Consider the following 15,648-nt stretch of genomic DNA (forward strand, 5'->3'; position numbering starts at 1 on the left):
GTGAATAATTTATCTCAGCAGGAACAAAAAATAATTTCTAGAAAAAGAATTTTTAGAGAGACGAAAATACATCCCAGAACAGCAAGCCTTCTGGGAAAAAGACAGCTTTCATTTTGTACCAGAGATAGCCCTCCACTTATGACCACAATTGAGCCCAAAATTTCTGTTGCTAAGCGAGATAGTTAAGTAAATTTTGTCCCAATTTACCACTTTCTTGCTAGAGTTGTTAAGTGAATCACTGCAGTTGTTAAGTTAGTAACACAGTTGTTAAAGTGAATCTGGCTTTTTCATTGACTTTGCTTGTCAGGTCACAAAAGGTGATCACGTGATTTCCCCCCGACACTGCAATCATCATAAATATATGCCAGTTGCCAAGCATCTGAACTTTGATCATGTGACTGGCAATGCTGCAGTGGTCGTATGAAAAATGATCCCAAGTCACATTTTGGGATCAGTGCTGTTGTAACTTTGAAAGGTCAGTCAATAAACGATCGTAAGTTGTGGACGATCTATTGCTCCATGATAAACTCTCCTACCTACTGTAACAAACTGTCTCTGAAGATGAGCATTATTTAGATAGTTTGAGTGGAGTGCCCAATTAAATGTCTCATTCAAATTAATTTCTTAGACTACTCCCTCACACATAGTCTTCATGTTGCAACCACGTCTGGAATTATTAGCAATTCAGTTGTTAAGAGAAATGGTCCCTAAGTCAAACCATGACTATGTTTATGGTCTTGCTTTAGTTTTCCTTTGCTTTCTATATCTGCAAAGGTCGTAAATGCCAGGCTTGGTTCCAAAATTACTTTTTGGACACTATTATAACTGCGAACCGTCCATGAAGGAGGCAATCACTAAGCAAGGACAACCTGTAGAAGTGTATAGTTTACTTTAGTTCAAGTTCCTTCTTTCTTGCTGTAGGAAGAAATATCCTTCTGGATTCAGCTCCAAGTGGGGAAAAAGACACTGGAAACATGGAGACTGCTTGGAAAGATAGTTTAATGGTGGACAGGATCACATGGTTTGAGTTCCTGAACAGAAAAGGGCGAGATGCAGCGAGTCCCCGGGTTTTATGGTCTCTCTGGGCTTTGAACTTCCTGGGGCTCAGAAAGAGTATCCTGATTGGTTGTCAGACTCGGGGGGGGGGGGTGGGGGGGGGGTCTTAACTACCCTTGCTGGCTGATGTAATCTTCTCAGGTGCCATGTGGTGAATTTCTGTTGCTAGATGGGTCCTATTGTGTTAGTTTCTGTTGCTAGATGGGTCCTATTGTGTTGCAGATGATGGTCCATTGACAAAGATTGTTTCTGCCTCTGGCCCATTGACATAGGGCGGGGGGGGGGGGGGCAGGAAGATGGGAGCTGCTTTGTCTTTAAAACATACTTCTCCATTTCTCATCTAGGGAAACATAATATTCTGCCTTTTTAATATTTCACAAAATATTTCATTCCTCTAGGAAAGGGGTTAACTTCTTACATTGCTTTGTTCAATTTATCCTTAGACTGAAAGGGCGATGATGATGCAATATGAAGCAGAAAGCTGCCTCCCTTAACTTTTTTTAACCCTGTCCAAATACATTGGGTTAAATGTCACCTACCTCAAGCCAGTATGAGCAGGAAATTCCTGTTAATTCAGAGCAGGGAGGTTTTTTTTAAAAGACTTATGTTCTGTGGCACATTAGGATCCTTCAATCAAGGCCCCACTTACATGTAGGAGAAGGAATTTGGAAAAGGAATTCGGGAGGATTCTGAAATCACTTCATTTTCACTAGCCGTAACTAGTGAGCAAGAAAAAAAAATGCCCTGTCCATAGAGGAAGAAATCTCATGCCTTAACGCATTTAAATAAACAAACAACAACAACAACAACACGGGAAATATTATTTCTAAGACATGTGTTTTTATTATTCCTTTGAAAAGGAAAAAAAATAATAATAAATCGTCATAGCAACTCCTGGTTCCTTTTAATCCGTCTGGTGCCTGAGTTCCGTCGCCTTGAAAAGTCGGCGAACGAGCGACACCGAAACTGCTATGAAAGCCGCTCCAAAGCTGTGGAGAAAAAGCAGAAGGGAGAAAGGAGGCGGAGGGCGGGGCGAAAGGATCGAGGCGAGCCGTTGATTGGTTCGCTGTTCTCCAAATCAATCAAATCAAGGGCGGGGGCGGAAAGCCCCCCCCTCCGTAACCACGGGCAGCGGAAGCGAGGAAACGCCCGCCCGTGCGCGCGCGACTGGTTTCTCTCTCTCTCTCTCTCTTCCCAGGGATGAATCGCCTCTTTTCCCGGCATCCTTTCTGATTGGCTTCCTGGCGCCCTGCCAAAGCGGAAGTCGTTCGAGATGATGGCGGTCGTTATTCCCCTCCGTGGCTCTTCAGCGAGATCTGCCTGGATAACGCTCGCCTCGATGCTGCTGTTGCTGCTCCTGCTGCTGCTTATAGTGCCGGGACCCGCGTTGGCCGGCAGGAATCGAGTCAAAGTACTGACTGACGGAGCGTGGCAAGAACTGCTGCAGGGCGAGTGGATGGTGGAATTGTGAGTCGTGGCGGGCAGAGAAAAGCGGCTCTTTTTTTTTTCCCGGAAATGCCCGGGCAAATCGTAGGATGGGGAGGGGACCGCAAAGATCATCTAGTCCAGCCCTCTAGAAAGGGGAACTCTGTATCTGCTCAGGGCTAACTCCGCTCCACCCTTCGCTTGTCTCCTTCGCCCCATTGCACTCGTCAGTCGGGAGAACAGTGGATGCCCCCTGACCTTCCTGTCTCTTCCTTGGGGCTGGCTATTTAAATGATGGAGAGCAGGCTTTGTCAATATTGGTTATTTTAGGATATATATTATTGACCCTTCACTTCACTCTCAGAATTCCTGGGCAGCTTGCATGTTGCTTGGGGAATTCTGGGAATAGACTTCATGCATCTTAAAAAGTAACCATAGTTGAGATGGCTAAAATCTCTGCATATTTGAAGGATCGTTCGAATGAAAGATGTGTACTGGAATGGAGAAGATGGATTGACTATATACAAAACAAATATGGGACTAAAAAGTTGCAAATAGGTTATGAATGAAATATTTAGATGATTTTTCTTCTTATTCTGACATTTTGGTACCTATGGGAGAGTTAAAGAGTAAGGGGGAGTTAAGAGCTTATAGTTAGTTTGTTTATGTTAGATTATGTTTGTTAAATGCAATACCCTGTATTTTGCTCTGGGAAGTGGGGGAGGGAGGGAGAAGGGAATGGGTGGGGGGAGGAGGGGTGGAAAATCTGTTTGTAAAACATTCTAAAACTTTTCAATATATAAAAAAAAGTAACCATAGTTGACGGACTTGAGCCAAGGGGAATTTTGCACCCTAGATTTGGTAAATCCCTAAAGTGTTTTTTTTTTTTTTTAAGAAGTAACTAGACTTCCTGGTTTTTCTTTGAAGACGTTTAGCTTCTCATCCAAGAAGCTTCTTCAGCTCCTTGATTTGGTAATTCTTTGGGGGAGGGGAGTTTCTGAATGGGAGGAACTCTGCTGTTTCAAGCCAGTTACTGTTTTACAAAAGTGAAAGCAGAAGCAATTTTTGAATGAAACAAAAAATGAGTAGGCCAAGACTGGTGTGCAAGTCACAGTCTCCATGTGTTAAACCCTGAATGCCCTATTTTCCCCATGCTTTGTTTAGTTAGTACTATATCCCATTAGTCCATCTCCCATTTTTGCAGTGTAGTATATCATATTTTTCTCCCTCAGTTCAGCCACTGCCAATGTACTGATTTGTGCATCCAGTCTAGGCAATTAAGAGGAATCCCTGCCTCCATCAGCATCACCGTATGTACTCCCCCCCCACTCCCAATGACTTGTGACTGTAGCAAAACAACTCATTTGTTCCATGCATAGATATAACATGAGTGTTTTGGTTTGACACAAATCTCCTAAAACTAGTTCTTTTGTGCTTGAAACAGTTAACAAATGGAATGTTATATACCTCTCTAGCACTTGGTTGTTGAGACACTCCATGAATATTCAAGAGCATTAATGCCTCCTGTTACTGAATTATTGTAATTATTAAGGTTAATGAATTGCCATATGAAGTAAGATAATGTAATAAAACAGTTCTCTGTGTTATAGAATCCAGTGAAGTTGATCAAGGTTTTATGACGGCAAGCTGCTTTATATTACAGAGTTAGAACCTCAGTGGTTAGTTTATTCCAGAATAAACAAACTATCTCCTCTGGTTGGAGATAGTTGTTGAAATTCTTGAGCAAAGAGGATCTTAGCCATCACAACTATATATCCATTGAATTAGATATACCAAGGAACGAACTAAGAAGATTTTGTGTGCAGGGCATAGATTCTTTCCTTAAAATTCTGCCCCTTTTAGTCTTAAATATTTATTATATTGTAACCAATACTGCTCTACTATCATAGATGCTTGGCACTATAGTTTTCATAAATCATATTAACAATATACTGTGTTTCCCTGAAAATAAGACCCTGTCTTATATTTTTTTGAACCCCGAAATAAGTGTGTGGCCTTATTTTTGGGGAGGTCATATTATTTTGGGGCGCATGAAGCAAGATGGAGCTCCTCTTGCCGCCTTACCTGATTTCCAGCTTTGCGTTTAAATATTTTCAGGGAGGGAGGCTTATTTTAGCACATACACTCAAAAGCCTGATTGGGCTTATTATCAGGGGATGTCTTATTTTCGGAGAAACAGGGTATAGCAAGTATGCACTCCAAGATGCCTGCAGTTTTTATTCTCAGTTATGGAAAGAAAATGTTTTTTTTTCCCCTCCTGTGTAACAATTGGTTATATAGCATTTATTTTTCAGCTATGCTCCTTGGTGTCCTGCCTGTCAGAATTTACAGTCAGAATGGGAAAGCTTTGCTGAATGGAGCGAGGATCTTGAAGTGAACATTGCCAAAGTGGATGTAACAGAGCAGCCAGGTAAGTTGTTGTTCCGATGTGAATTGAATAACATAAAATACGTTTCATTGCTTTAGAATAAGTTACACACAGTTGGAAGGTTGGGGTGTGGTAACTCAGTGGTTTAATCATGTTGGAGATTTTCTCTGCTCCATTGGTTCGAGACCTAGCACTGTATGACGGGATAAATTCCCATCAGTTAGCTTCTGCCCACCTTGCAGTTCAAAAGGATGTTCTATACGAGTAGATAAATAGGTACCACTTTGGTGGACAGATGAGTTGAGGCAGTCAGTGCAGTCAGATTTCTGAACCTTCCAGGTTGCGACACCCCTTTGTGAAGCAACTCCAGAGAAAGGGTGGGGGGATCAGATGATGATGCAGAAAGAGCTGCTTATCTTTCTGGTGTGAAGCTGGCTCGCCCTCCTGTGGTGCACCATGGGAAGTGTGCAAGCGTGTATCTGATAGAGCTGGTAAATAGGCAAACTACTACTCAGCATTAGCATTGTACTCTCCTAGTTAATGTCATAATGCCATATGCTAATAATAATAATAATAGTAAGGTTTTAAATAAAACCTTTTTAAATAAAAAAAGTAACGTTTTTCTCCAACCTGAAATTTGCCTTCAGTACTTTTATTTATTATTGATTTATTCAATCTATATGCCGCTCATAGGAGCACAATGTCTCAGTGGTTTAAGATGCTTAGCTTACCTAGGTTTGAACGTGTCGTGGTGAGCTCCCATTACTTGCCCCAGCTCCGGCCAACCTAGCAGTTCGAAAGTATGTAAATGCAAGTATAGTAGATAAATATATCTCACTTCAATGGGAAGGTAAGAGCATTCCATGCGCCTTGGCATGACCATGGAAGTGTCTTTGGACAATGCTGGCTTCCTGGACTAAGAAACAGAGATAAAGCGCGCACACACACACACACACACACACACACACACACACCCCAGAGTTGGACTCCACTGGATAGGGGAAACCTTTAACTTTATATGCTGCCTATCTTTCCTGATGCCAACTGTAGGCAACTTACATTCAATGTACTCATGATGCAATGTGTATGTAGCCTCAGGCTTTTTCCATCAGATACCTTCAAGCTGTGTTCTGAGGATCCTGATAATTCTTCAGAAACTTTTTGGGAATTTCTTAGTGAGAAGTAAATGAATGTTGGGAACTCTTTCAGGAGTCAGATTGGACTATACTAGCATGCCTGCACTGAGGGTAGATAAATTCTCCACTTTATCCCTCTGAGCCCTCTGCTTAGCTGACAAACTGATGAGGAAAGATTTTTGGAACAAAAGGCCTTTAATGAGATGTATAATTTAGTAGCAAGGATTATAGGTGGAAAGCTTTGCATTCAAAATTATTCCTCTGTCATGAACTATGTAGCCTGGAGCAAATTACATGGAACTAGGCACTCCCAATTTTAATTGTGATATAGAAACAATAACAACTGTTGGTTTGCTGAAACACTATGTGTGCCGCTAATTGTTACAACTTTGAAAATAGCAAGATATGTTTGTGTTGGGAAAATTGAATAATGTAATAGGTTGGTAACAGAATATAGCACTTCAGTAGCTTGTTAGAAGCTGAATGGGGTAACGGCTAATAACATGTTTGAATAGTGAAACATTAATTTCTTCATCAGGAAAGTTCTGACCAATTCCATTTTTGTCTGCCTGTTGAATTTTTCATAAAAAAATAATATACTGGTAACTAATAATAATATATAAGAAACAGATGGTTTTTACTGATCGAGTTCTGGGTATGGCTGTTGGTAATATATTGTTTGTAGGATGCTGGGGATGGGATGGGGTAGTGCGGTCTTCAGTCACATTACTTATTACCTCTGTTTCTTTTAAAGAAGTCATCTGCAATTGTATGCATAATTAAAATGAGGAAATTTAACTTGAGGAAAGTTAATGTACTTGTGACTGATTACCTTGAAATACATCTACCATAATGAACTCTTGACCCTCATTTTTCTCTCTCTGGATCTTTATATAGGACTAAGTGGAAGATTTGTCATAACAGCACTTCCCACCATTTACCAGTAAGTACTTTAAAACCTAAAGTTGCTATAACTCCTGTGGTTTTTGGCTTAAAAGCAAAATAGGAAAATACTTCAGCATCTCACATTTTTCTATTGTAGTAATTTTAAACTTCAGTGAAAGTAGCTGTTTGGAGGATGATAAAAGACCTAGAATTTAAAATCAATTAAGGGAATGAAACTTAAAGTAATATTATTTATTGTTTACAGTGTTGCTAGGTGAGACATTATGAGAATTTTAAGTGCTTGACATGGCTCTTATTTTGAACAGTTGTAAAGATGGAGAATTTAGACGGTACCAAGGTCCCCGAACTAAAAGTGACTTCATCAATTTTATCAGTGAGCAAGAATGGAAGTCTGTTGAGCCTATTTCTTCATGGCTTGGACCGTCTTCATTTTTGTAAGTATCAGCAGAAATGTTTCTGCTCCCTAACAGGCTTGGGAAATAAATGCCAAAGCTTGAATTCTGACTTTAGATGAATCCAGTTAATTTACAGATCATCACTGTAGTCATCAGCACTGATTTAGGCAAATTACCTGGGAAGTTTTAATCCTGTCTGTCCCTCATTCATTCTCTCTCTCTCTCTCTCTCTCTCTCTCTCTCTCTCTCTCCCTCCCTCCCTCCCTCCCCTATCAAGTTTAATAATTTATGAAGCCAAGATCAAGTTAAGATCTAAACGAGTGATGGCGAACCTTTTAGACACAGAGTGCCCAAACTGCATGCATTTGCATGCCCAAACTGAAAACTCAGACATGCGCGGACATGCGCATGACTGCATGGACATATGCAAATGTGCGCATATGTGCATGCATAGCAAAGACCCGAAAACCAGCTGACTGGCAGGAGATGGGGCATCCCAACACCGGCAGCGCAACAAGAGGTAACATCTTTTTCTTTCGTGAGCTTCTGTTTTGTCGTTTGCAGGGAAACGAGCTCACTAAAGAAACACCACAGAGATTTGACCTGGGCCGACAGCATGCGTGCCAGCAGAGAGGGCTCTGTGTGCCACCTCTGGCACACGTGCCATAGGTTTGCCATCACGGATCTAAACTAATGATTTATGAAAACAGTTATGATCTCGATTGAGTCTAGTTATTTCATATTTTCATTATTTTCCTATAAGAAGTTTAGGGTAACCAAATAGGTCATAGTCGTTCCATTTTATTCTGCACTGGTCCACTACCACCTCATGTACTGGGCCCAGTTGTGAGCACTTCACTTTAAAAAAAAAATAGAATAAATTCAGAGAAAGAAAGCCCATGAATATGATCAGGGGACTAGAAACCTTTTGAAGAGGAGTTGGATGTGTTTAGGTTTGAAAAGAAAAGAACATTTGAATGCTTTGCTAAGGTTAGAGTCCACTATGTTCAAGCCATATCCCCAGTGCATTAAGTAAGTAATTCTGTCAATAAAAGACATGAATTTAACTGGGTTTGTATCCAACCTATACTGTCTCTTACATTCCTATCCACAACTCACAAATATGCTGTTTAATAGTCTGAAGATCCCGTCCAGTAAGACATCAAACTGACAGATCTTTAATTTCCTCAGTTCATCTTCCCCACCTTATTTGAAGATAGGGCCATTTGCTCTCCTGCAGTCTTTTGGGATGGGACCCTCACAATATTTCCAGGAACTCTGTAAATATCTTTGTCATTCTTTGAATGCCCAAAAACATAATTCCTCTGGCCTTGGAGATTTGAGTTCATTTACATGTTTCTCCCTTGTATATCTGAGCTGCTTCACTTTCATTTCACTAGTAGCACAACGATGGCCAGCAAAGGCTTTGTTTCCCTTTGGGGAAAAAACTAAAATCTTAATTAAAATAGTCTACTTGTTGACTAATTCATCCCTTTCTCTTCACAACAGAGTTAGGATCTATTTCTTCTAACATACCCCCAGCCCCCTTATGTTGTTATTTTGGGAAACTTTTGCAAGTTTCAAGCTCATCCTGTGATTACCATATTTTCCCCTTTGATTAGAGGCTTCTTCATACTACTATGCAGGCTCTTTTTTTCTTTTGAGCATCCAGAAAACTCTTTTTGCTTCTACATTGATTTCTTTAGATGTCTCCCACTTTTTCTTCCAATAGGAATCATTTACAATTGGGTTTCATTTATAGTTGGACATGGGAATTGATTCCATTGCAGTCAGGTGAAAATTGCATGAGCAACCTTAATAGAACTTGAATGCTGAATCTCAAATGGGCTGCTTAGATCACTGAAATCCACTGAAAGTTCTTTAATTGTACATTTTATTTTTTGCCTCTGACCGTAGAATTATCCCTTATTTTAATTTTTTTCTCATGTGTTTCTTTGCAGGATGAGCAGCATGTCTGCCTTATTTCAGCTTTCCATGTGGATTAGGGTACGTGCCACATCTTCCTCTTAAATCAGAAGGGAGATTAGGTTTGAGTATATATATATATGGCTGCCCAACTCACTCATTGTGATTCCAGGCAGCTTACAGAGTTGCTGTCTAGCTAATTCTCAAAATTTGTTTTTTCTCCCTTTCAGCAATGTCACACTTATTTCACAGAAAACCTTGGTATACCAAACTGGGGATCCTATGCAATTTTTGCATTTGTAACTTTGATTTCGGGGTTGCTGCTAGGCCTTGTAAGTAAACATGCCTCTTTGCACTCAGAATTAAAAGGAGAAGATAAAGCTGGAATGTAGCACTGAAGAATGTTGTTTTTCTTTTCAGATCATGGTGTTTCTGGCTGATTGTGTGTGTCCCACTAAAAAGCAAAGGCCATACCAGCATCCTCATCAGAGTAAGTATATTGCTGCATGCCAAGTGAATTTCTTCAGAGACAAGAAAAGGGAGCTTTAAGCATTGAGCCAATCTTGAAATTATCACCTTTGTGTGGTTTTATCTTTCGTTTTATTTTCCTGCATTAGTATATTACCAGAGCTTTTTCCAAAATTATAAAACATCTGACTAATTAAACTACCTGTTAATTAAATAATGGCACTTAACTCTATTTCTTTTAGCCCTGCCCACTTTCAACAGTACCACTCAGTGGTCATTTGTACCTCTCTGCTCCGTCCTAGATCTTATTCCTAAACCGGCAAGAACAGAGGGAGGGAGGCTATCTTGTCTGCTTAAAAGGAGATAGTAATGCTATTGTGTCTGGTTGGGTATCTTAAATAACAGTGTAAGGATTCAGCAAGAGCCGCAAGCGGCAGATAAGGAGGGAATAGTTTCACCCAAGTTTGATAAATATTAACTATTAATTTTCTGGTACTAGCAAGGTTATGCAACTTTAAACAGTTATTCTCTGAGGCCTAAAGCTCGTATTCCTCACAAAATAGAATACAAAGTCAGAAGAAGTAATGAAATTGCCTTGGGCGGGACCCAATTAGAGAGCAAAATTTTTAGCAGGTGTCGGTCTTGTAGTAAATTTCAACTCCAGGAAATCATGAGGGGGGCTTTAGCAACCAGTTCTTTCCTGCCCCTTTTATATAGGATTGACATATGTTACCTAGCCTTGTAAAATTCATGTCAGAATCTTACCCATGCAGTAGTTTGAATCCTGACTTGCTGCTCTGTTCATAGACAGAACATAGACAGAATTTGTTTATTTCTTAGACTCATATTCTTCTTTTCCTCCATGTATTCAGTACTTGGGAATCTTAATTTTATTTATGCAGCAAATTCTAGGAATTATGTGGTGCAAAAGAGATAGAATAGAATTCTTTATTGGCCAAGTGTGATTGGACACACAAGGAATTTGTCTTTGGTGCATACGCTCTCAATGTACATAAAAGAAAAGATACATTTGTCAAGAATCATAAGGTACAACACTTAATGATAGTCATAGGGAACAAATAAGCAATCAAATATTAGGAAACAGTCAATATAAATCATAAGGATACAAGCAACAAAGTTACAGTCATACAGTCACAAGTGGAAGGAGATGGGTAATGGGGACGATGGGAAGATTAATAGTAATGCAGACTTAGTAACTAGTTTGACAGTGTTGAGGGAATTATTTGTTTAGCAGAGTGATGGCGTTCAGGAAAAAACTATTCTTGTGTCTAGTTGTTCTGGTGTGCAGTGCTCTAAAGCAGCATTTTGAGGGTAGGAGTTGAAACAGTTATGAATTCAGTACTTGGGAATCTTTAATTTTATCTATGCAGCAAATTCTAGGAATTATGTGGTGCAAAAGAGATTGGCCCAAAGTCACCCAATCCATAGTTCAGGATAAATTTGAAGCCTAATTATGCTCCAGCCACTTAACTATTACCGCAACTGTCTCTCTAGAGCCAGGAGCATGTATTTTTTCCCTCTCATTTACAGAGGGGAAACAAAGCCATTTTTGTCTCCTTTATAACTTCAGGACCTCTATTCTAAGGGTCATCCAACTCTCTGGTTCTAGAGTGGTTATACAAAATTGCAGAGGGAAACAAATGAAAATCAATTGTCTTCAATCCATTTTTTATCAGTGAAAATGTCCTACAAGTAGATTTCCACTGGCATGAATTTAAAACCAAATTAATGTTTATGGTCTGCTTTAAAAACTCTGAAGGTATTCTGCAAGTTGCTTTTTGCTACATGACTTCTGCAGAACTGGAATGTAATACTTGCATTCATGAAGCTAAAATCCCACACAAATTTTGTTTTTAAAATGATTGCTTCTAAACTCAGGCTCCTGATTTTAGTTGGATTGTTACCTTTCACAGTCCTAACGTAAGTTTCGCTAGTTGAATTTAATGATAATTGCAATCCAACCTTTTTGTTAAAAGCGGGCAGCATGATTTCTGGGAACTGAGATACTGTTAAAAGATATTTGACCAGAGTGGATAATAGTAGTCACTTTCATACCATACCTGCAGATTGTTCACCCTGCTTCTTTACCATCTAAAGCAGGGGTGTCAAACTCGATTTCATTGAGGGCTGCATCAGGGTTGTGTTTGACCTCGGGGGGCTGGGATGGGCATGACCAGGGTGGGCGTGGCCAGCTTGAGGTCTCTCATGTCGAGGGCACCTGTGGTGGCCCGAGTGCTCTGCCAGCGAAAACGGGTTCCTGAGCTCCGTTTTTCAGCTGCGATGGCCTCCTGCAAACCTCTGCCAGCAAAAACGGAGCCCGGGAAGGCCACATGAAACCCTTGCAAGCTCCATTTTCACTGGCAGAGACACTGCGGGACGATCCTTTGCTGTTTTCCAGGGCAGCCTCTGGGCCAGATCTAAGCAGGCCAGATCCGGCCCCCAGGCCTTGAGTTTGACACCCCTGATCTAAAGAGATAAATTGGCAGTGCTGAATTTTCTTCTCTTTTTAGGAAAGCTACTAGAATCTGCTCAGCATTCGAAAAAAAAAAGTGAAGGACTTGACGGAGTCAATCTTGATGGTGGAATGGACCGCGGAGATCCATGGTACCCTGTTCCTCCAGCAAATCCAGTGAGGCAACGCGTCGCAAAACCAGCTTCTGAAGCAGAGCAGTCATAGCTCTTGCCAGCAGGCTCATCTTCTGGTGATCCTGGATGGATGCCTGATGATCAAATCTGCAGGTGGGCAGGAGAGGTGGGACGGTCCTCCTCTTCTACCTCCCAAGAGAACCAAGACTCAGAATCGTTTTGAGATGGTGAAAAATTGTTTCTGAATCTTTCAGTGGGACAAGTTTAAAGCGTGGTGATGGAAATGCTTTTACCTGTCTCCCTGGAACTGGTCCAGGAGCTGCAAAAGGGTTAATTTGCCTACGGCACAGGGAATTCCAGAATTTGGATGAGTTACCAGTCTGCAATGCCGGGACAAACATTGGGCCCAAAACCAGATGATCCCTTCTGATGAAGCCTTTCTCTCCATGTAGAAATAACCCAGGAAGAAAAATGCTTTCTTCTATTACTTGTTTGGATCCCAACTCAAGAGGTTACTTCTACAGTTGGCTTGCTTTTACAAGTGCAAAATTACAAAGAGCCTTTTTTCGTTCTGACTAATAATAATTTTAAAAAAATCTAGCTAATTTTGAATACCCAGGAAGAGTTGAAGCCCAGATTTTTGAACAGCAGCTAATTCATTCTAAAAAATTTGGATCCCATGGCAAAGAGATTTGGGTTTTTTATTTGTTGTTTCTGTTTTAAATTGCTTGTTATGTGAGGTTGTTATATGAGAGGCTATTGTTCAAAAGTGAAAGAGCCCAAAGTATCCCTTTTGCCTAGCCTGAACTCCACGCTGTTCCCCAATGTTGCTTGATTAGGTACATCAAGCTTCATATGCAACTATTTGGCAGGAAAAAGAAGTAATCATGTAAAGTTAGTTTAATGATCTTATTCCTAATAGCTTAAAGACTAAGACGTACAAGTTTATTAAATAATCCTGTATCTAGGGAAGGATGCTGCCATTGTTAGCATAGTTGTCAGTTTCTTTCCCTGGGGGGAACTTTTTGCTTAGATCTTTGAATAAAATCTCATTTTTATCAGAATTTCAGGACATGCGGATTCTTGCAGCAGCTTCCATCAGCATATCACAAAGCCAAGAAATTCTGCCAGCTATCATTTTTCATCTGTTTCCTTTCCTTTTAGTTCTGTTTCCTAAGACACAACATTCTCAGAAAGTTTTCGGACATTACATTCTTTTTGTACCACAAAAAGTCACTTTGCCAATATTTTTGCTTAATCAAAATTTGTCTTCAAGGAGGAAGACTCAGTGGCCACTTGACATAGCTGGCTAGTCTGCCTTAACCACCTATTATATTGACAAACTACAAGTTTATGTGATAAGTTTGAAAAGCTTTAGAAAAACAGGATATTTCCTTGCAAAGGCAGTAGTATATGGCCTTAGCTGATAAGTAGAATACAGTTCAATTGGCTTATGAAGCAGGCATAGAGCAATTTACTTTTGCATAAAATATTTCTTTTTTGTCCCCCCCCCCTTAAAGCTCTCTTTACAAGCTCATGAAAACTAAGAATTACTTGTCATTCTTTTCTGAACCCTGCCTAAGTTTTGATGTACATAATGGGAACCTACAGACCATAGCAATGCTTGTTTTTCCATTTCCATTTTCTCTATGGGCAAAAAAAAAATATTTCACATTTTCTTCCAAAGATGTTAAAAGTAAGATGCTGGCCAGTAAGCAGCCATCTCTTCCCCTGCTTGCTTGTGGTTTGCCTGTTTCCTTAAAAGGTCTTAAAAGCCATTGGGAGTCAGGTTCTTTGGCTCTATATAGGTGTGTTTGCCCCTACCACAGAGAATTGACTCAAGTTAATATTTCTTTCTCTCTACCCCCAGCTGTGTTATGAACCTTTAAGAATGTTTTGGAAAGGGTCTTGTTTGTATTGAAGAGCCATGGTGGTGCAGTGGTTACAATGCAGTATTGCAGGCTAATTCTGCCGACTGCCAGCAGTTCGATCTTGACCATCTCAAGGTTGACTCAGCCTTCCATCCTTCCGAGGTGGGTAAAATGAGGACACAGATTGTTGGGGGCACTATGCTGACTCTGTAAACAGCTTAGAGAGGGCTGTAAAGCACTGTGAAGCGGTATTTAAGTGCTATTGCTATTGCTATTCAGCGCTGAGATAAGGATATGCGAAGAGGTGGTTCTGTTGGTCGATTTGTCTTCCATTGAACCAGGATTGTGTTAACTGATTGAAACAAGCTTCTCAGGCACCTGTTCTTGGTTCAACAATGGCCACATGCTGACAACTGGGACTTCCATACTGAAGCATTGAAATTAATGTACATTTGCTTTAACGTGATCTGTATGGAGAATCCGTAGGTGTCCTTGAAAGCAGTCTGGCTTAATTCTGTGCAGTCCAGTCTATGGGAAATTGCTGCGAACTTCCAGGGCTTTCTGCTAAGCATTTCATCTGCTGCTGTTGCTCCTAAGAGCTCCCTTGAATCAATCTGAAGCTTAAACTAGCCAGAACTAGCCAGAACTAGGTTCTCTTGAAATGGAGATACTTCTCCTTCCTGCAGGCAAACATCTGGATTTTATTGTTGAGTTTCTCTAGCAACAATTTCTCTCTGGTCAGCACAACCTCCGCTGAAAGAAACCTTCAGGCAGAATAAGTTGTCACACAATGGGGGGGGATAAAGTTCTAAGCCTACCTGTTCCTTGTTGTGCCCTCCTTTTGCAAAAGGTTGTCTTTTTACAGAGCAGGCAATACATAAGCAGTCTAAAGTCAAAAAGTCCTTTCTTACAGCTTGTTCAGCATTTGTGGGCTGGCAGTTAAATAACCTTTAAAACAAATTCAATTACGCAGGAGAAAAAGGATGAGGCGGGGGTCATGCTTGAGGACTATGCTGTGCTGAAGGAATTATTCTTCATCTCTTTAGTCTTTGAATAAGCCAATTTAATTCTCCAAGGATGTAAAGCATGTTCAGTATTCAGCTGTTAAGCGGATGTGTTTATTATAATTGGTAAGTGTTTTTTGTCCTCTTAAGGAAACATTTCCAAGTAATAAAGTTACCTCCATGTCTGGAATTTTATGTATTTGTAACTTGAGTTGTTTTTTAAGGGTCACTTTTAATAACCTCAGTTGGATAGTTGAATGTAGTACCAAGTTTTCCTTTGACACAATTATCGGTGAAAGAACATCTCTTGAGTTTTATAGATCTCTTTTCTAATTTTTAGGCCTTTAATTTCTTTGTTATTTCTAATCTTACGTAGCAGAACTTCTAGAGCCAGAATGAATAATAGTGGTGACAGGGGGCAGCCCTGCCTTACTCCCTTCTTGCTTTGGAATGTTCTTGTCCTGT

The 15,648-nt window shown here is 40.3% G+C and overlaps 1 protein-coding gene across 1 annotated transcript; it reads left to right on the forward strand.

Moving 5' to 3' along the window:
* Positions 1-2,329: 2,329 nt before the first annotated feature.
* Positions 2,330-15,378, forward strand: TMX1 (thioredoxin related transmembrane protein 1). The gene is made up of 8 exons (XM_070943194.1): positions 2,330-2,523; positions 4,797-4,912; positions 6,904-6,949; positions 7,218-7,346; positions 9,269-9,314; positions 9,464-9,565; positions 9,654-9,723; positions 12,233-15,378. Exons 1-8 carry the CDS (start codon positions 2,330-2,332, stop codon positions 12,397-12,399), a joined length of 870 nt encoding a protein of 289 aa, XP_070799295.1. The 3' UTR covers positions 12,400-15,378.
* The last annotated feature ends 270 nt before the right edge of the window (positions 15,379-15,648 follow it).

The sequence above is a fragment of the Pituophis catenifer genome, unplaced genomic scaffold (assembly GCF_029215685.1).
Source record: "Pituophis catenifer annectens isolate HBS135680 unplaced genomic scaffold, rPitCat1.0.hap2 SCAF_1, whole genome shotgun sequence".
Classification (NCBI taxonomy): Eukaryota; Metazoa; Chordata; class Lepidosauria; order Squamata; family Colubridae; genus Pituophis; species Pituophis catenifer.

Excerpts from the sequence above, each read along its gene's own strand:
- TMX1 (XM_070943194.1), top strand. The coding sequence starts at position 2,330 with ATGATGGCGGTCGTTATTCCCCTCCGTGGCTCTTCAGCGAGATCTGCC. Across the intron at positions 7,347-9,268 it reads CTTGGACCGTCTTCATTTTT|GATGAGCAGCATGTCTGCCT; the intron begins GTAAGTATCAGC and ends GTTTCTTTGCAG. Across the intron at positions 9,315-9,463 it reads AGCTTTCCATGTGGATTAGG|CAATGTCACACTTATTTCAC; the intron begins GTACGTGCCACA and ends TCTCCCTTTCAG.